Raw genomic sequence first — 22,657 nt, 5'->3', positions numbered from 1 at the left:
AGAGTCACCAGTGTCCTAAAAAATGCAGTTGTACCCAATGTCCACTTAACCACGGACATGTGGACAAGTGGAGCAGGGCAGACTCAGGACTATATGACTGTGACAGCCCACTGGGTAGATGTACTGCCTCCCGCAGCAAAAACAGCAGCGGCGGCACCAGTAGCAGCATCTCGCAAACGCCAACTCGTTCCTAGGCAGGCTACGCTTTGTATCACCGCTTTCCATAAGAGGCACACAGCTGACAACCTCTTACGGAAACTGAGGAACATCATCGCAGAATGGCTTACCCCAATTGGACTCTCCTGGGGATTTGTGACATCGGACAACGCCACCAAAATTGTGCGTGCATTACATGTGGGCAAATTCCAGCACGTCCCATGTTTTGCACATACATTGAATTTGGTGGTGCAGATTTTTTTTTAAAACGACAGGGGCGTGCAAGAGATGCTGTCGGTGGCCCGAAGAATTGCGGGCCACTTTCGGCATTCAGCCACCGCGTACCGAAAACTGGAGCACCAGCAAACACTCCTGAACCTGCCCCGCAATCATCTGAAGCAAGAGGTGGTAACGTGGTGGAATTCAACCCTCTATATGCTTCAGAGGATGGAGGAGCAGCAAAAGGCCATTCAAGCCTATACAGCTACCTACGATATAGGCAAAGGAGGGGGAATGCACCTGACTGAAGCGCAGTGGAGAATGATTTCAATGTTGTGCAAGGTTCTGCAACCCTTTGAACTTGCCACACGTGAAGTCTATTCAGACACTGCCAGCCTGAGTCAGGTCATTCCCCTCATCAGGCTTCTGCAGAAGAAGCTGGAGAGATTGAAGGAGGAGCTAAAATGGAACGATTCCGCTAAGCATGTGGGACTTGTGGATGGAGCCCTTCATTCGCTTAACCAGGATTCACGGGTGGTCAATCTGTTGAAATCAGAGCACTACATTTTGGCCACCGTGCTCGATCCTAGGTTTAAAGCCTATGTTGTATCTCTCTTTCCGGCAGACACAAGTGTGCAGAGGTTTCAAAGACCTGCTGGTGAGACACTTGTCAAGTCAAGCGGAACGTGACCCGTCAACAGCTCCTCCTTCACATTCTCCCTCAACTGGGGCTGCGAGGAAAAGGCTAAGAATTCCGAGCCCACCCGCTGGCGGTGATGCAGGGCAGTCTGGGGCGAGTGCTGATATCTGGTCCGGACTGAAGGACCTGCCAACGATTACTGACATGTCGTCTACTGTCACTGCATATGATTCTGTCACCATTGAAAAAATGGTGGAGGATTATATGAGTGACCGCATCCAAGTAGGCACGTCAGACAGTACGTATACTGGCAGGAAAAAGAGGCAATTTGGAGGCCCTTGCACAAACTGGCTTTATTTTACCTACGTTGCCCCCCCCTTCCAGTGTGTACTCCGAAAGAGTGTTTAGTGCAGCCGGTCACCTTGTCAACGATTGGCGTACGAGGTTACTTCCAGAAAATGTGGAGAAGATGATGTTCATCAAAATGACATATAATCAATTCCTCCGTGGAGACATTCACCAGCAATTGCCTCCAGAAAGTACACGGGGACCTGAGATGGTGGATTCCAGTGGGGATGAATTAATAATCTGTGAGGAGGGGGATGTACACAGTGAAAGGGGTGAGGAATCGGATGATGAGGAGGAGGTGGACATTTTGCCTCTGTACAGCCAGTTTGTGCAACGAGAGATTGATTGCTTCTTTTTTGGTGGGGACCCAAACCAACCAGTCATTTCAGCCACAGTCGTGTGGCAGACCCTGTCGCTGAAATGATGGGTTTGTTAAAGTGTGCATGTCCTGTTTATACAACATAAGGGTGGGTGGGAGGGCCCAAGGACAATTCCATCTTGCACGGGTGGGTGGGAGGGCCCAAGGACAATTCCATCTTGCACCTCTTTTTTTTTTATTTATCTCTGCATCATGTGATGTTTGGAGCTAATTTTTTGAAGTGCCATCCTGTCTGACACTGCAGTGCCACTCCTAGATGGGCCAGGTGTTTGTGTCGGCCACTTGGGTCGCTTAGCTTAGTCATCCAGCGACCTCGGTGCAAATTTTAGGACTAAAAATAATATTGTGAGGTGTTCAGAATAGACTGGAAAATGAGTGGAAATTATGGTTATTGAGGTTAATAATACTATGGGATCAAAATGACCCCCAAATTCTATGATTTAAGCTGTTTTTGAGGGGGTTTTTTTAAAAAAAAACACCCGAATCCAAAACACACCCGAATCCGACAAAAAATTTTCAGGGAGGTTTTGCCAAAATGCGTCTAAATCCAAAACACGGCCGCGGAACCGAATCCAAACACAAACCCGAAAAATGTCCGGTGCACATCACTATCATCAATGAAACGAGCCGATACCTGACGTTTCCCAGTAACGACAAAATATTTCCATTTCCACTCAACCGTACCGTACGCCAGCTTGAGCGGACTGTGGACAGGTGTGACAAGTCCAGTACCCACACTCCACTCAAGATGCTGGGGTTATTCAGACCCGAATGCAGCCACTCGTCTGTAAGCAGCTGCTGCATTCGTGTGGTCCGCGCATGCGCACTGGCCGCAGTGCGCATGCACGACCCTTCTCCTTGTGGCCGCATCCAGGTGGTCCGAATGGGGATGTTCCGGGAGTTTTCAGGGGCGACTGTGCTGCCATGGGGCTGGGGTCAACCTTAGTTTGATGCGTACGCAATCCTGTGTAAGGTACAACATGGAGAAAGTATTTTGCAGTTACTGTTCACATTTTGGACTGATAGTAACAAAACTAGCGCCCGATTGTTGCTGCCTAGCAAGTGGAGACCCCCCCGGCACGCTCCTTGTATATTTATTAGCAGCCATTAATGTGTGAAGCTTGGAACGCTCCTTAGAGATCTAGTGATGAGTTTGCCGTTTTCAGTAAATGAATGAAACCCCTGTTCAATATTCATGTGTGAAATCTCAGGCAAGGTTTAGCTTGTCAGCGGTGGCCACTCCCACGGCTGTTATCAGCACATTGCACACAGTAGTAACTATATAGCCAGGTAAGCCGAACGCTGCCCTCACACTCCCAGCCAGCAGCATGGCACTCACCAAGGACACCCGTGTCACCCTCAATGATGGCAACACCATGCCTGTTTTAGGACTGGGAACGTACGCTGCTCCTGACGTAAGTCTCTCCTGAATTCTCTCACCATTTTTCTTAAAAGATACAAGTTAACTACGAAGGAGAACAATAAAGTTTTATGGGAAAATTTTTATTTATTTTTTAAATGTAACAGATATCCGGCCAGATTTATTAAGCCTGGTGAAGTGATAAAGTGGAAGGTGATAACGCACCAGGCAATCAGCTCTTAACTGTCATTTTTCAAACCCAGCCTGTAACATGGAAGTTAGGAGCTGATTGGCTGGTGCGTTATCACCTTCCACCTTATCACTTCACCAGGCTTAATAAATCTGCACGGATATCTGTTACGTTTAAAATTAGTCTTTTTGCTGCTGTGTTATCACTTTCTACTTTATCCCTTCACCAGGCTTAACATATCTGCCCCTGAGTGATGACCAGTAACTTCTTGTCTCTCGGTAATCTGCATTTGGCCGCCCAGGTTTCCTGGTTGTGATAGTTTAAGGGCCAATGGGAAATTAGATCAGTTGTTGTTGGGAAAACGCAAATCAGAACAGTGCTTTATTACAATAGTCATAAAGCTGGTACTTCGGGGGTCATTCCGAGCTGATCGCTCGCTAGCTACTTTTTGCAGCGCTGCAATCAGATAGTCAGATAGTCGCCGCCTATAGGGGAGTGTATTTTAGCTTTGCAAGTGTGTGATTGCATGTACAAAAAAGTTTTGTGCAGTTTCTGAGTTGCCCAGTACTTACTCAGACGCTGCGATCACATCAGCCTGTCCGGGACCGGAATTGACGTCATAGACCCGCCCCGCAAATGCTTGGACCCGCCTGCATTTTTCCAAACACTCCCAGAAAACGGTCAGTTACCACCCACAAACACCTTCTTCCTGTCAATCTCCTTGCGATCAGTCGTGCGAATGGATTCTTCTTTAAATTCATCGCCCAGCAACGATCCGCTTTGTACCCGTACAAAGTTTTGACCTGATCGCACCGCAGCGAAAAAACCTAGCGTGCGATCAGGTCGGAAAGACCCCCTTTATCTCTCTCCAAGGCTTAGTACATCTCCCCCTATATTTTAATTTAACCCATTTCCTAACATCTAGTTTAGCATAATATATGCAAAGCAGGATTCATATTCTCATAATATATTCATAATTCATTTATTTGAAAACCATTAGCGCCTTAAATCCAATCCTTCCACAAGTAACATTATATCCTCTGTGACTGGTGAATGATCCAGCCATGTGTATAGTAAGGTGTAACACCGACAGCATGTGCCGCAGCCCACCAATCAGAACGGCTTTCATTAGCCAATCACTGCTTAATGCTGCTATCTGGTATAATTATTGTCGGAACGTTGCTATATTATTCTGTAGGGACCCAAACTCAGAATCCAAATCCATAAATGACATAAATATATAATATATAATATAAATATTATCCATATGTCACTCGCTGGTCAGGAAATAGGAACAGCGCGTCAGTAGTGGAATTTATAGTGTAAAGCAAAACTGCTATCTTCCATAATACGCTGGATAGCAAAGTCCAAGGAAACCTGAAGAATAATGACAGCGATGAGAACTTCTATAGAAACAATTCCTGTCAGTTCCAAGCAACAAATAGACACACTGTGGCCTAAGGTAGTATATGTGCCTGGGTTACACCAGGTGAGAAGGGATGTAGTGTATATGTGCCTGGGTTACACCAGGAGAGAGCAGTAGTATATGTGCCTGGGTTACACCAGGAGAGAGCAGTAGTATATGTGTCTGGGTTACACCAGGAGAGAACAGTAGTATATGTGCCTGGGTTACACCAGGAGAGAGCAGTAGTATATGTGCCTGGGTTACACCGGGAGAGAACAGTAGTATATGTGCCTGGGTTACACCAGGAGAGAGCAGTAGTATATGTGCCTGGGTTACACCGGGAGAGAACAGTAGTATATGTGCCTGGGTTACACCGGGAGAGAACAGTAGTATATGTGCCTGGGTTACACCGGGAGAGAGCAGTAGTATATGTGCCTGGGTTACACCAGGAGACAGCAGTAGTATATGTGCCTGGGTTACACCAGGAGAGAGCAGTAGTATATGTGCCTGGGTTACACCAGGAGAGAGCAGTAGTATATGTGTCTGGGTTACACCAGGAGAGAGCAGTAGTATATGTGCCTGGGTTACACCGGGAGAGAACAGTAGTATATGTGCCTGGGTTACACCGGGAGAGAGCAGTAGTATATGTGCCTGGGTTACACCAGGAGACAGCAGTAGTATATGTGCCTGGGTTACACCAGGAGAGAGCAGTAGTATATGTGCCTGGGTTACACCAGGAGAGAGCAGTAGTATATGTGCCTGGGTTACACCAGGAGAGAGCAGTAGTATATGTGCCTGGGTTACACCAGGAGAGAGCAGTAGTATATGTGCCTGGGTTACACCGGGAGAGAGCAGTAGTATATGTGCCTGGGTTACACCAGGAGACAGCAGTAGTATATGTGCCTGGGTTACACCAGGAGACAGCAGTAGTATATGTACCTGGGTTACACCAGGAGAGAGTAGTAGTGTATGTGCCTGAGTTACACCAGGAGAGAGCAGTAGTATATGTACCTGGGTTACACCAGGAGAGAACAGTAGTATATGTGCCTGGGTTACACCAGGAGAGAACAGTAGTATATGTGTCTGAGTTACACCGGGAGAGAACAGTAGTATATGTGCCTGGGTTACACCAGGAGAGAACAGTAGTATATGTGCCTGAGTTACACCAGGAGAGAGCAGTAGTATATGTACCTGGGTTACACCAGGAGAGAACAGTAGTATATGTGCCTGGGTTACACCGGGAGAGAACAGTAGTATATGTGCCTGGGTTACACCGGGAGAGAACAGTAGTATATGTGCCTGGGTTACACCGGGAGAGAGCAGTAGTATATGTGCCTGGGTTACACCAGGAGACAGCAGTAGTATATGTGCCTGGGTTACACCAGGAGAGAGCAGTAGTATATGTGCCTGGGTTACACCAGGAGAGAGCAGTAGTATATGTGTCTGGGTTACACCAGGAGAGAACAGTAGTATATGTGCCTGGGTTACACCAGGAGAGAGCAGTAGTATATGTGCCTGGGTTACACCGGGAGAGAACAGTAGTATATGTGCCTGGGTTACACCGGGAGAGAACAGTAGTATATGTGCCTGGGTTACACCGGGAGAGAGCAGTAGTATATGTGCCTGGGTTACACCAGGAGAGAACAGTAGTATATGTGCCTGGGTTACACTGGGAGAGAGCAGTAGTATATGTGCCTGGGTTACACCAGGAGAGAACAGTAGTATATGTGCCTGGGTTACACCGGGAGAGAGCAGTAGTATATGTGCCTGGGTTACACCGGGAGAGAACAGTAGTATATGTGCCTGGGTTACACCGGGAGAGAGCAGTAGTATATGTGCCTGGGTTACACCAGGAGAGAGCAGTAGTATATGTACCTGGGTTACACCAGGAGAGAGCAGTAGTGTATGTGCCTGAGTTACACCAGGAGAGAACAGTAGTATATGTGCCTGGGTTACACCGGGAGAGAACAGTAGTACATGTGCCTGAGTTACACCGGGAAAGAACAGTAGTATATGTGCCTGGGTTACACCAGGAGAGAACAGTAGTATATGTGCCTGAGTTACACCGGGAGAGAACAGTAGTATATGTGCCTGGGTTACACCAGGAGAGATCAGTAGTATATGTGCCTGGGTTACACCGGGAGAGAACAGTAGTATATGTGCCTGGGTTACATTGGGAGAGAGTAGTAGTATATGCGCCAGGGTTACACCAGGAGAGAGTAGTAGTGTATGTGCCTGAGTTACACCAGGAGAGAACAGTAGTATATGTGCCTGGGTTACACCAGGAGAGAACAGTAGTATATGTGCCTGAGTTACACCGGGAGAGAACAGTAGTATATGTGCCTGGGTTACACCAGGAGAGAACAGTAGTATATGTGTCTGGGTTACACCAGGAGAGAACAGTAGTATATGTGCCTGAGTTACACCGGGAGAGAACAGTAGTATATGTGCCTGAGTTACACTGGGAGAGAGCAGTGGTATATGTGCCTGAGTTACACCGGGAGAGAACAGTAGTATATGTGCCTGAGTTACACTGGGAGAGAGCAGTAGTATATGTGTCTGGGTTACATTGGGAGAGAGTAGTAGTATATGCGCCAGGGTTACACCAGGAGAGAGCAGTAGTGTATGTTGGGTTACACCAGGAGAGAGTAGTAGTGTATGTGCCTGAGTTACACCAGTAGAGAACAGTAGTATATGTGCCTGGGTTACACCAGGAGAGAACAGTAGTATATGTGCCTGGGTTACACCAGGAGAGAACAGTAGTATATGTGCCTGGGTTACACCAGGAGAGAACAGTAGTATATGTGTCTGGGTTACACCAGGAGAGAACAGTAGTATATGTGCCTGAGTTACACCGGGAGAGAACAGTAGTATATGTGCCTGAGTTACACTGGGAGAGAGCAGTAGTATATGTGTCTGGGTTACACCAGGAGAGAACAGTAGTATATGTGCCTGAGTTACACCGGGAGAGAACAGTAGTATATGTGCCTGAGTTACACTGGGAGAGAGCAGTAGTATATGTGCCTGGGTTACACCAGGAGAGATCAGTAGTATATGTGCCTGGGTTACACCGGGAGAGAACAGTAGTATAGGTGCCTGAGTTACACCAGGTGAGAAGGGATGTAGTGTATATGTGCCTGAGTTACACTGGGAGAGAGCAGTAGTATATGTGCCTGGGTTACACAGGAGAGAACAGTAGTATATGTGTCTGGGCATGTTTTTATTTATGCACAGCTTCCATTTTATAACAAAATATAAACATTATAATCATATTTACAATTATATACATAATAAACAAATAAATAGAGATCATTACATCATGATATTTACCGTTTACATAACTCAAATACGTTTTTCCATCACTTTATCATACTTTCATTTTAAACATTTTCCTTGATCCACATAATTTCTGTGAATCCATTTCAGGGAAACTCCCCCAACATTCCCCACTTTGCTGACTCAACATTTAACACACATTTATCCATCTATCATAAACCCTCCACTTCCATACACTCCCACATTTATCCACAATCCTACCTTCATTCATACCTTTCACCCTCCATACATATCGGACTACCAACAAATAATTATAACTAGAGTAACACATCTGCATATTTTAAGGTGTATGCAAACCCCTTCTTTAAAAAAAATGAAACAACAAAACCTAATCAGCTGAGAAAAAGTGACCAGGACAGAAAAGAACCTGAGACTGAAAAGAGGAAATCTTCCACCACCCACTAAGGGGGTTTCAACTGGCGCCACAATCTGGACCAGCTGACAGTGTCCAATCTCTTCTTCTCCAGATCCATCATCCGACTCACCTCATGAAGAATACGGCCCACCACCTCTTCACAGGGAAGGACTTTTCCTCTCAAACTAACCAGACACCGTGCCTGCCACGTGTGGAACCTAACCGCTAAGCTGACTAAAAAAAATTGTGCTTAAATCAAAGCCCCCATACCCTTTGAATGCCCCGTAAACCCATTCCGGGTAACTGAGCCCCGAAAGGCAAGGGATGCCTATGGCACCCGACACTGTTTTGTAAACCTTTATGTTAGAGGGACATCCACAGAAGAAGTGATCCATGGTCTCCTCCTCCCCTTGACATTCCTCCCGTGGGCAAACACGTTCATCGGCACTTCTAAATTTGATGTTTCCCCTAACATAAAGCCTCCCTTGAAAAAAGAACCAGGCAATATCCCTAAACTTTAGAGGTACCCTCTAGGAATTTACCAGATTCAATTCTTCTGTGAGAACATTACCTGGGCAGTCTTTCAGGGCCAATGGGACATAAAAGTGGGAACACAAGACCCTCTTCCCCAACTCCTTTCTTGAGAGATCTCTTATATCACCCACCTGCAGGCCCCATCGCCTAATCACTTTCAGACACACGATCACATAGATCGGGAGGTAGCCTCTCTGAGCCCGAAAAATTCTCAGTCTGCCATCCTGTAGCCATACTCTAATAAAGGGAGACACCCATTCCCTAAAGCCATTTACCCACCGAGGGGGCGTCTCTAAGCAGAGACCACCGACAATTAGCTTTAAAAAAGCTGTTACAAAGAAGGCTATGGGGTTTACCATATCCAAGCCCCCTTCTGCCCTTGGTCTGTAAGTGATACCTCTTTTCACAATGTTCATCTTGTTCCCCCACAAAAGCAGAAAAAACAAGGAATTCATTCTAGTCCACAAAGATTGCGGCAAAAAACATACACAGCTGACATACAAAAACATTTGGATCAGGTAAGTTTTACACAGGTCCACCTTTTCCCTCAGAGAGATCTTCCATCCTATCCAGCTCTTTACTTTACGGTTTGCACCATCCAGTTTCCCGACCCAATTTGTACTTGCATAGTCACCATGATCAAATTTGATGCCCAAGATTTTTATACATTGACTGGCCCTGGGGAGGCTGTCCGGAAGATCAAACTCGTTGCCTTCCTCCCCCATCCAGAAAACTTCACACTTGTCCTGATTGATTATGGAACCCGAAGCACTTGAATATTCCATGATCAGTTGGTCTACATCACGTGCCTCTGCCACCGAAGTCATCTGCCGCCGGGCTCCTGCTCTGAAGGGGGGCACCTCTCCTCCCTTTCTGTGACACCATTGAATTAAGTTAATTGATAGCTGCCGCTGTCTTTTCAGTGGCCGACTTCCTCACTGGTCCCTGCACCTTACAAATCACACCCTTTTTATTATACTGAATATACACATTTTACAAGTGTCATACCCAGGATTAGAAACCACAACCTATTACACTGGAAGCAGACACCTTACTGATGAAGCTATTTGCTCCTGTATAGGAAATATGAGAATTCTAACTATATGAAGCTACTTCTCTGACAATTACACGTAACTTCATATAGTTAGAATTCTCATGCTTCCTCTACAGGAGCAAATAACTCCATCAGTAAAGTGTCTGCTGTTAGTGTAACAGGTCATGGGTTCTAATCCTGGGTATGACTGCTAAGAAATGTGTGATTTAAAATAAAAGACAATTAAATGTATAAATATAGTATATATTTTTTTTTTCAGAACACTCCATATATACACACACACACACACACACACACACACACACACACACACACACACACACACACACACACACACACAGAGACATATATACACACATATATATATATATATATACACGCACACATACATATATTTATCTTAATATAGGAAATAGGGGGGCACCAATATTTATCTTGCCTCCGGGCGACTGTGACGAACTTACGCCACTGCTGTGACATCATCAGCATAGGCTACTACACTCAAAGGAAACTCTGGGTTCAGCTGCACCCCTTCCAACATGCCGCCCTCAACCCTTCTTATAAAAGGATCGATTGCAAACACGTACAATAGAGGGCTCAGGGGACACCACTAACGAACACCAGAGTCTACTGGAAATGCAGGCCCTACCCAACCATTCACAAGTGGGAAGCTCTCGGCCTTTTTATACAAAACTTTCAACCAATTTACCGCCCTTATAGGGAAACCATACCTTTCAAGTAAGGCCCACAGGTACTCATGATTGACCCGACTAAAAGCCTTAGACTGATCCAATGCCAGCAGAAACTTATTCAACTTTCCAGCCCTGCACCTTTCAAGAGCCTCCCGGACACCAAGGACAGCAGTAAAGGTACTGCGGCCCTTTACAGTACAGTGCTGGGAAGGCGAAAGTACAAGCTCTGAAAATTCCCTTAGCCTGTTGAAAAAGATTTTTGCCAGAATCTTTCTGTCCGTATTGAGAAGAGCGATGGGGCGCCAGTTCTCAATATGGACCGGGTCCTTACCTTTGGACAGCAAAATAAGAGCTGACTGTCTCATGGAAGGAGGGAGTTCACCCTCACCCAGGCTAGTATTATATACTTCCGTAAGACGAGGAGCCAGGATATCTGAGAATTCTTTATAGAATTCAGCTGTAAAACCATCTAGTCCTGGAGATTTTTGGGGAGTTAACCCACCAATTACCTCTCTGACCTCCTCCACACCTATTTCGCTGTTCAAACAGTCAAAAGAAGCATCTGGCTCCGCAAGACCAGGTGTCTCCCTCAGAAATGCCTCCATCGTTTCTCTGTCAAGTGCCTTCGCAGACAAGAGTTCAGCGTAATAGGACCTGATGACTTTTAGGATGCCTTCCTCACCCTTCTGAAGCACACCCTCTCCATCAACAAGCCCTCTTATATCTTTAACATCAATCCCCCTTCTACAACACTGGTAGGGATCCGGGGAGTGGTACTTTCCGTAATCCCTCTCCAAAATCAAAGAAGATAGACGGCTATACTGATGTTCTCTCATCTGTGATTTCACCCGGGAGATTTCCCCACTATCCCCCTGTTCAGAGATCAGGAAATCTAATCTCCTTCTTAGAGTATAGTAGGTATTTTTTTTAACCAAGTTTCTTTTGACTACTAGCCTCCTGAAAAGACTTCGGGCTCTCTTTTTTACTTCCTCCCACCACTCCGATCTACTCCAACCAGCCTCCAACAGTGACTCCTGCGCCTAACAAAACTCCCTGAAAGACTGTCTCACTTCCTCTTCCTTGAGAAGCTCAGCATTCAGACGCCACAGACCCCTTCCTTTCTGAAAGGATTGCGAGGCATTCAAAACAAAACTTAAGTACCCGTGATCTGAGAACTCTACAAACTTTACCTCTGAAGGTAAAGTGCTTGAGGACTCCTTAACAAAAAACCTGTCTATTCTAGATCTGCGCTGACCACAAAAGTAAGTGTAACCCGTGAGGTCTGGTTGATGTTTAATGTGTACATCAACCATACCTGCCTGACTAGCCATACTTACTAAAAAATTCTCATCATAGCCCAGCCTCAGTCCTCTGGAGCCTTCCCTGTCTTTTGGCCTAATAATGGCGTTGAAATCGCCCCCAAAGATGACTTGCTGGGCCGTGAAAAGAAAGGGTTTAACCATTTCAAAAAGACATTTCCTATCCCAGCGAGACTGGGGACCATAGATATTGATAAGCCTAAGGTTATGTCCTCTTAAAGTGACATCCAAAATCATACACCTTCCCACTTGTAACTCAACAACCTTGCGCACGGTTACCATGTCAGTAAAAAGTACCGCCACCCCACCGTATGGCTCAGCAGCAAGAAACCAAAAAGAGGGCCCGCGCCTCCACTCACTTTTAGCTTTGTGAAGGGCTGCTAATCTGTTGATCCGGGTCTCTTGTAAGAACAAGATGTCCATGTCCTGGTTGTCAAAAAACTCAAAAGCCAGATACCGAGCACGTACGGATAACACGGAAGCCACATTCATTGTGGCACATCGAATAGGATGGGGATCCATGGTTCCAGATTGTTGAAATGGACTATGCACATACATTACTCTAGTTATCACCACCACCCCACCACCCCCACCACCAACACCACAGTCCATACATGCCACCCCATTCACTTCCTCAATCACAACCACATCCACACCAGCCACTTTAGGACCAGGGTCAGGGGGTTCCCTTGCATCTAGTGACCCAGGGCCAGACTCATTATTTTGATTGATCTGACTCTCAGATTCACTCTCTGCCTCTTTCCCTATCACCATCACTTCCTCAGCAGCAACCACCTCCACACCTACCTCCTCATCCTCAAACAGTGGTTTCCCAAACTCCTCCTCCGCTTTTCTTTGCTCCAATTCAATCCCTATTGGATCCCACTCTAAACTTTCTGCTGCAACATCCTCTATTTCACTATCTGCATTCCCTTCTCCCTCCTCCCTCCTTCTCTTCCCTACCATCTTAATTACTTCTTTCCTTTCTTTGTTCTTTCTTCTCTGTCTTTTAGTTTTAAGTCTTGGTTCCCCTTTTTCTAGAACCACTTCTCCCTCATCTTCCTCATCTGTCAATACTCCAAACCTATTTGAAAGAATCATCTCTTCCTCCACTTTCCTCTTTGTTGTTTTTACACCTTTTTTCCCACCTGAAACCAGGATTGGGACTGGGATTGAGGCTGGAATTGGGCCTGAGGCTGAACTTTGCTTCCTTCTGACACTATTTTTCCAATTTTCCATAACATCTCTTTCTCTTTGTTCACTTTAACTACTCCCCCCCTAGTAATTCTCATTTCTGAACTACTACCTTCCTCAAAATTAATGCAACCCCTGTTGTTATGATTTGCCATGGGGCAACGACTGTAGGGATGTCCCATCTCCCCACAAAGGTTACATTTCACCTTATTACATGTTCTAGATGTATGTCCACTCTCCCCACACATCGAACATTTCACACCCCCACAGTCACCACTGAGGTGGCCAGCCTCACTACACTTAAAACATGTCCTTGGTTGACCAGTATAAAATATCTGCACCCGGTCTCGACCTATGGACGGAGCAGATGGAATATGGCGCACACCGGTCTCCCCAGGATACAGACGTACACTGGCCAACCAAGCACCTCCCCACACTCCCATTGTGTGGTCCGTTTTCCTGATGTCGGATTGCAATTCACATTGCCTGCTTAACCATAACCTGATATCTTCCACAGGTATGGATTAATTGCGGACCAAGATGGTCACTTTTATGTCATTTTGCTTCTCCATCAAATCCGCCTCATACTTACAGTAACCATTCTTGTCCTTGTTTTCAGACCACTTTCTCCAAAAAATAAACAATGTTTCCTTATTATAAAAGCTGACATCATACTCAACAGATTTTATAGGGTGAATACAGGCATATAAATCTCTGTAAGTAACCCCAAGAGAAAAAATTAACCTTAGAAAATCAGTCTTAGGTGGGGGGTCACCATCACCCACCCACCTAAACTGTACTAGGTTCCGTCTCACTCTCTGGCCACCACTACCACCACCAAATCTTGTATCCTTATTTCAAGAATTTTTCCCAATATCTGCCGCCTTCTGTGCATAAGTCATTTCTTCAGGGTTAGGCTTGCCCTCACTTCCTCCACCCTCTGTCACTAAAAAAGAAACAAGAGGAGCTAAATCGACATTTTCACTTTGCAGTTTCCCCCCCACATTTTTATCCTTTCCTTCTGGAATGTCTTTAGAATTATTTTTCTTTACTTCTGTACTGATTAACGACAATGCTTCCTTCACCCTGGCAGGAGCTGGAATGTTCCCATACATTGACTCTGCAACTACTTTCTCACCAGCATCTCTGGATCTAGAGCTGGCAGACCTTGAGCCAAACCATCAGTTATTACAGTTTTCCTCACTGCCATTCCCACACCTCCCTGCACTTCTTTGGACACAGCCTGCACAATTACACTAGGACCTGCATCAGATTCAAGCAAAATGTTAACAGGCTCATCCTCCATGCCACCCTGCGCCCTGCATAGACCCGACGCCGGGCCCTGCCCTCCGGTCCTCACCGGCTTGTCACCTATAACAGCATTTTCATTACTGCTACCATTGCCCGGCACCTTGGAAGCCACGGGTAACCCCCGGGAATCCCCTCCTGACAACACCTGCACAGATCTTATCTTGCATGGTGCGCCACCAGGGATTCCCGAGCCACCATCTGCTCCCCTCGCCTCTGCTTCCATCTCCATAGCAGCCGATCATGCTGTATCCAGAAAAACCACAGCCTCTTCCTGGACAGGCACACTCTGGAGCTCATCAATAGCTGGGGATTCTTCCATCTCCACACCCTCTTCCTTCTCCAGGTGAATCAACTCCTTTGATGAGGGTGTAACCTGAATTCTATGCACTGCAGTTAACTCCTTCCCTGCTGGTTTGGAAACTTTTGCCTTTTTTTTCTTTCCTTCAGATTCCTTTAGAGATGTTATTCTGGCCTTTATATTGCACATGGTTGCTTGTATTTCATCCATTTCACCCTGGATCCTGACCCGCTCCAAATTGGCAATTGTATTACATTTTCTCTTGCGAGCATAATACCGGGATTTAAGTTTAGCAGCTTCTGCCATTAATTCCTTTAGGCCTAAATGGACCCAGTAATCTTTCTCTGAAACATCATCATCACAGTCTGAGTCCTCTGCATCTGAGATATCTTCTGTTACATTGACATTAACCCCTTCCTTGCCTGGAGGCTCAGCCGCTGCGGCGACTGTACCATCCCCACCACTAATCTTACTGGCAGAGGTGCCTTCCACAGGCTTAGGTGTACACAATCTTCCAGCCAGTCCCTGCTGCTTCACAGGGGCTCTGGCAACACTGCTGGTACTCCTTGTAATCCATGGCTGGCTGGCTGATTCCACCATCCCTTCCTGTCCCCCAACCCCTACAGCTGGGGAAGGGGGTGACGTGAGGGATGCCTGCCCCTTCTTCATACCTCTGGGACCCGAAGGCATCAGCCCCGGGCCCAGGCCATCCACCTGCTGAAACTTCCACTCTTCCCCTGCTAAGAGCAGCAACTCCTGCCCAGGAATCCTGCAGGGGGGCGGGCACTCTCACTCTGCTGCACTGCTAGGCTCTGGAGCTCAGGAGCTCCTGCACATACGTCTGCACACCAGGAGAGAGCAGTAGTATATGTGCCTGGGTTACACCTGGAGAGAGCAGTAGTATATGTGCCTGGGTTACACCGGGAGAGAGCAGTAGTATATGTGCCTGGGTTACACCAGGAGAGATCAGTAGTATATGTGCCTGGGTTACACCGGGAGAGATCAGTAGTCTGCACGGTGTTGGGCTGTAAGCACAACCCCCACCTGTGGACGTCAGGCCCTCATGCCACCCTCATGGAGTCTGTTTCTGATCATTTGAGTAGACACATGCACATTTGTGGCTTGCTGGAGGTCATTTTGCAGGGCTCTGGCAGTGCTCCTCCTGTTCCTCCTTGCACAAAGGTGGAGGTAGCGGTCCTGCTGCTGGGTTGTTGCCCTCCTACTGCCTCCTCCACGTCTCCTGATGTACTGGCCTGTCTCCTGGTAGCGCCTCCATGCTCTGGACACTACGCTGACAGACACAGCAAACCTTCTTGCCACAGCTCGCACTGATGTGCCATCCTGGATGAGCTGCACTACCTGAGCCCCTTGTGTGGGTTGTAGGGAGGTCATACAGGCACGTGGAAGCCACACACACTACTGAGCCTCATTTTGACTTGTTTTAAGGACATTACATCAAAGTTGGATCAGCCTGTAGTGTGTTTTTCCACTTTAATTTTGAGGGTGACTCCAAATCCAGACCTCCATGGGTTAATAAATTTGATTTCCATTGTTAATTTTTGTGTGATTTTGTTGTCAGCACATTCAACTATGTAAAGAACAAAGTATTTAATAAGAATATTTCATTCATTCAGATCTAGGATGTGTTATTTTAGTGTTCCCTTTATTTTTTTGAGCAGTGTATATATTTATATATATACTGTAGATAGCAGGCTGATGCACGGATTAGTGATGTGCACCGGAATTTTTTCGGGTTTTGTGTTTTGGTTTTGGATTCGGTTCCGCGGCCGTGTTTTGGATTCGGACGCGTTTTGGCAAAACCTCCCTGAAAATTTTTTGTCGGATTCGGGTGTGTTTTGGATTCCGTTTTTTTTTACAAAAAACCCTCAAAAACAGCTTAAATCATAGAATTTGGGGGTCATTTTGATCCCATAGTATTATTAACCTCAATAACCATAATTTCCACTTATTTTCAGTCTATTCTGAACACCTCACACCTCACAATATTATTTTTAGTCCTAAAATTTGCACCGAGGTCGCTGGATGACTAAGCTAAGCGACCCAAGTGGCCGACACAAACACCTGGCCCATCTAGGAGTGGCACTGCAGTGTCAGACAGGATGGCACTTCAAAAAAATAGTCCCCAAACAGCACATGATGCAAAGAAATAAAGAGGCGCAATGAGGTAGCTGTGTGATTAAGCTAAGCGACCCAAGTGGCCGACACAAACACCTGGCCCATCTAGGAGTGGCACTGCAGTTTTCTAGCGAGAGGATGAGTGCTTCCATCCTCATGTGAAGCTGAACCACTAGCCATGAACATAGGCCAGGGCCTCAGCCGTTCCTTGCCACTCCGTATCGTAAATGGCATATTGGCAAGTTTACGCTTCTCCTTAGACGCTTTTATTTTAGATTTTTGGGTCATTTTACTAAACTTTAGTGTTTTGGATTTTACATGCTCTCTACTATGACATTGGGCATCGGCCTTGGCAGACGACGTTGATGGCATTTCATCGACTCGGCCATGACTAGTGGCAGCAGCTTCAGCATGAGGTGGAAGTGGATCTTGATCTTTCCCTATTTTACCCTCCACATTTTTGTTCTCCATTTTTTAATGTGTGGAATTATATGCCAGTAATATATCAATAGCAATGGCCTACTACTATATATACTGCGCACAACTGAAATGCACCACAGGTATGGATGGATAGTATACTTGACGACACAGAGGTAGAGCAGTGGACTACTGTACCGTACTGCTATATATTATATACTGGTGGTCAGCAAACTGTGCAAAACTGAAATGCACCACAGGTATGGATGGATAGTATACTTGACGACACAGAGGTAGGTAGAGCAGTGGCCTACTGTACCGTACTGCTATATATTATATACTGGTGGTCAGCAAAATTATGCACTGTACTCCTACTAGGGACGGACATCGATGGTCGATGTTTCCGAACCATCAATGTTTTTGTTTCGATGGTAGTATTTTTAGCATTTAATGGTGCCCTCCCGATGTTTTTCACCATCGAATGATAGTCATTCGATGGTCTTCCGATGGTGGCTTGTTTTTTTCTAATTCCAAATAGCTATGCCTGCTCAGCCAGTCCCCTCACCCCCTCCCCTCTCTAGGCTGCTGCTAGGCAACAGTGCCCACTGCTAGCTCTGATTGGCTCTCACTGACTCAGAGCGCCAATCAGATCACAGACCTTACCCTGCAGCAGCAGAAGCCACAGACACACGGAGCTCAGGAGGATTCTGAGGAGGAGACAGAGTGACCTCACTGATCTTTATATCACCCCAGCTATACACCACCATTGATCAGGGGGCAGCATTTAGGAGGGCTATGGACAAAGTCCTTGCTTGAGTATGTTTTGGACTGTGGGAAAAACCAAGAGAAAACACAAAAAACATGGAAAGAACATACAAACTCCACACCATAATAATCAGAATTGGTCCTATGTGAGACAGCAAATCAAACCGTGCACTGAGCCAGTTGCCATCCACATTATTGTAAGAAATTCCCAGCCGGTACGCCGTACCGCCGGGCCGTCCACAATACTGCATTCCGCTGGCTTCGTTCTGTGTGAGGGGATGAGAGCGCAGCGCAGTGCCTCTCCTGCCCCTCAATTCTCTTTGATGCCCGGTCTCACTCTCCATCGGCGGCGGCAGGGTTAATCTGAATAAGGCACCGGTTTACTAGCCAATCAGAGCTCATGGACCGGCAGCCGCGGCTCCTGATTGGCTGCCGGTCCGCGAGCTCTGATTGGCTAACGAACCGGCGCATCATTTCAGATTGACCCCGCCACTGTTGGAGAGGGAGACCGGGCATCAAAGAGAATTGAGGGGCAAGAGAGACGCTATGCTACGCTCTCCTCCCCTCACATAGAAGAAACAGAGCCAGCGGTAAGGGGTGGGGGGCAATGAGCGCACAGTGGGGCAATGTATATCTGGCACAGGGGGGAATTGTATATCTGGCACTGTGGGGGCATTGTATATCTGGCACTCTGGGGGAATTGTATATCTGGCACAGTGGGGGCATTGTATATCTGGCACAGTGGGGGCATTGTATATCTGGCACTCTGGGGGAATTGTATATCTGGCACTCTGGGGGAATTGTATATCTGGCACTGTGGGGGCATTGTATATCTGGCACAGTGGGGGCATTGTATCTCTGGCACACTGGGGGCATTGTATATCTGGCACAGTGGGGGCATTGTATATCTGGCACTGTGGGGGAATTGTATATCTGGCACTGTGGGGGAATTGTATATCTGGCATTGTGGGGGCATTGTATATCTGGCACTGTGGGGGAATTGTATATCTGGCATTGTGGGGGCATTGTATATCTGGCACAGTGGGGGCATTGTATATCTGGCACTGTGGGGGCATTGTATATCTGGCACTGTGGGGGAATTGTATATCTGGCACTGTGGGGGAATTGTATATCTGGCACTGTGGGGGAATTGTATATCTGGGAATTGTATATCTGGCATTGTGGGGGCATTGTATATCTGGCACTGTAAGGGAATTTTATATCTGGCACTGTGGGGGCATTGCATATCTGGCACTGTGGGGGCATTGTATATCTGGCACTGTGGGGGAATTGTATATCTGGCACTGTGGGGGAATTGTATATCTGGCACTGTAAGGGAATTTTATATCTGGCACTGTGGGGGCATTGCATATCTGGCACTGTGGGGGCATTGTATATCTGGCACTGTGGGGGAATTGTATATCTGGCACTGTGGGGGAATTGTATATCTGGCACAGTGGGGGCATTGTATATCTGGCACAGTGGGGGCATTGTATATCTGGCACTGTGGGGGAATTGTATATCTGGCACTGTGGGGAATTGTATATCTGGCACTGTGGGGGAATTGTACATCTGGCATTGTGGGGGCATTGTATATCTGGCACTGTGGGGGAATTGTATATCTGGCATTGTGGGGGCATTGTATATCTGGCACAGTGGGGGCATTGTATATCTGGCACTGTGGGGGAATTGTATATCTGGCACTGTGGGGGAATTGTATATCTGGCACTGTGGGGGAATTGTATATCTGGCACTGTGGGGGAATTGTATATCTGGCATTGTGGGGGCATTGTATATCTGGCACTGTGGGGGCATTGTATATCTGGCACTGTGGGGGCATTGTATATCTGGCACTGTGGGGGCAATGTATATCTGGCACTGTAAGGGAATTTTATATCTGGCACTGTGGGGGCATTGCATATCTGGCACTGTGGGGGCATTGTATATCTGGCACTGAGGGGGCAATGTTACTTCATCATTGGGCATTGTATGTGTATATTATTTATGTATATTATACACACAATGTCCAGTGATAAAGTAATATGTTGCTCAGAGTCTGGCCCTGCCCCCGATCCCAATTCCCACATTGCAAACGGCTTTTGCGCATGCACTAGTCATATAAATAGTTTTCACCATCGAATACTTTTGATGTGATGGTTAGTAACCATTGCATCTGAAGTTTCAATGGTGTGTTAAAGCTGTTTATTTATCTTACTTAAAACCCTTTAAGAGGTCTAAGAACACTGTACGCTATTGACGTATGGAATACCGTAAGGGTACGCACGTTGCGTAGCAATCGCTTAGCCGTAGTCGAGACGCTCAAGCGTCACGTTCGCTCACGGCCAAGAGATCACAGGCAGGCACGCTATTGGCTGCCGACTAACGTAATGGTTCGCTATTAGCGTAGCGGACGCTCGGGACCACGAGGAGATCACCAGCGGCGCAGACGCTCACAATGTTAAACCTTTATAACTGTACCATAAACAATGTACTTATACTGTAAATCCCTGTGTAGTGATAAGATGAGAATGCAACACTGTGTAAGCGGGTTTACACTAAAGCTGTTTGAGCGATAGAGACGCTCCTATTACCCACTGCAATATAATGAACACACAATACCGGTCTAAGGGTCTAACGCCTTTTAAGGAAATGAATGAACGTTCAAAAAGAATAATACAATACAAGTCATACACTACCAATATAACATAGACTACCTAACCAGATAACTACACATGAAATACAATATTAGTACAATAACTATATAAGAGAAACGAGAGAAAAAGAGAAGAGAGAGAGAGATATGGCTCACAATAACAAGAAAGACAATATGATTGCGGAGAGAACTTACGCTCAAGGGAAACAATCGCATGCGCCTCTGGATATCCAGCTCCCGATTATCAGCAATGAGAACCGTTGAAGAGAATACAGAGCTGGCCCAGGTCGGCTTGTCCTTTTATACCCTACACATAATACAGTACAATGGTCCTATGTTCTTATTGTTCATTGGACACAGGAATTCCTCTTCGCATTATAACAAAAGGTCATAGGTTGATTCATACAGGTGGGCTGTGACTATTTCCAACTGCTCAGGTGGGTGGGAAACTAGGTTTCCCGCCGCATGGATAATAAAGTGCAAATATAGTAAAAGTCCATAAACTTCTCATGTCCATAACTATTCGCACGAGCGATTAATCCGCTTCAAACCAACACCGGAATATTGCTAATTAAATACTCTTCCGATGGATACTAAACACCACTGTATAACCCTTGTCTGACCCTTCGTATCAAACAAAGAGGGATCTCTTTGTCCATGAACATGCTACATTAACTAAACTTTCAGATTCTATCAAAGGGACCATAATCTACAAAATACATTATATGGTGAAAATATGTAACGATTGAGTCGCACGCTAGGCGCACAAACTCTACCGTAAATGCGCATACCGTGCGCCTGCGGGTGCACGTAACGGCGGGTATGCGCATGCACGGGAAAGCGCACGCATGCGCAGCGAGGACACATATGAGGTGCAAATATGGCAGTGTGCATCATGATATTTTTCTGACTTTGACAGTCCACCCTTTGGCAGTCACCAATAACTGCCACTTTCTAAAACATTTCAAAACGAGAAAAATATAAGTCATATGTAAATATTTCTATGGTTGGGTAGGGGAGGAGAGGAGAAGGTAGGAAAAGGGTATGACCTAGTGAGATAGCAGAAGCATGTGTGTATGAATCCATGTTTGGGGGGTCATGTATCATCGTGCCGTACGTGTCTTAAATCAAGCTTCGAGGTATTGCGAAGTATACATTTGAATTCCTTCTTATCCCGTATCAAGGGTCTGTGGATGGGCTGTCAAACTTTACCGAGCTCTTTTCGGCTTTTGGTTGCAACAAAATGGGGGAGCACATTTTAGTTGATGATACATGAATGGGGGAATATGTGAATGCTGATATCTGTGCCGGTATTCCCTATCGCCTATGTGTGTGCTTTACCTGAAGGTTGTAGAGATGAAGATAAGAAACAATTATGGTAAATGCAGTGGTATTCTATGTCAGGTTAATGAACATTTGTCGGTTGAAGTCTTGTCTGGTGTCTGTTGAATGCAGTCTTCTTTGGGCTTTTGCCAGAAAGTGCGGGCAAAAAGCTTTGTCAATGTCCATAGACTTACAAAAGTGTTGGGCTAGCGTAAATTTAAAATTTCTAGGGAAACTGGGGGTCTATGGCATAGTTCATCAAATATCTGTGTATAAGGTTGTCAAAACTTCTTCTTTAATCCATCTGTTGTCTGTATACAGGATCATCAAATTCCTCGTCCAAGTGGGTCTTTTTACCTTGGAGAAAACGGAAAAACAGGTGAAAGAAACGGACCGTATAATCGCATTTTCATCACATCATTGTCTCTACCGTTGGGTCATAGATCAAATCCATTGGAATTACAATTTCCTCACTCCTTAGACTCATTACCCTGGTACTACGTTTGCACTTCATTAAAGCCTGACCGCATCTAAATATCAAGCCAATCGATATGACAACACCTAAGATACATA

At 46.1% G+C, this 22,657-nt stretch overlaps 1 protein-coding gene across 2 annotated transcripts in view; it reads left to right on the top strand.

Annotated features, from left to right (window-relative positions):
- Positions 1 to 3,044: 3,044 nt before the first annotated feature.
- Positions 3,045 to 22,657, top strand: part of LOC134933696 (aldo-keto reductase family 1 member C1-like) — a 243,009-nt gene continuing 223,396 nt past the window's right edge. For both annotated transcript variants that reach the window (XM_063929078.1, XM_063929077.1), the window contains exon 1: positions 3,045 to 3,157. In XM_063929078.1, coding sequence (XP_063785148.1) covers positions 3,071 to 3,157 — 87 coding nt within the window. In that variant the 5' untranslated portion in view covers positions 3,045 to 3,070. The remainder of the gene's footprint in view (positions 3,158 to 22,657) is intronic.

The sequence above is a fragment of the Pseudophryne corroboree genome, chromosome 6 (assembly GCF_028390025.1).
Source record: "Pseudophryne corroboree isolate aPseCor3 chromosome 6, aPseCor3.hap2, whole genome shotgun sequence".
Classification (NCBI taxonomy): Eukaryota; Metazoa; Chordata; class Amphibia; order Anura; family Myobatrachidae; genus Pseudophryne; species Pseudophryne corroboree.
This window is presented reverse-complemented; position numbering and strand designations above follow the sequence as displayed.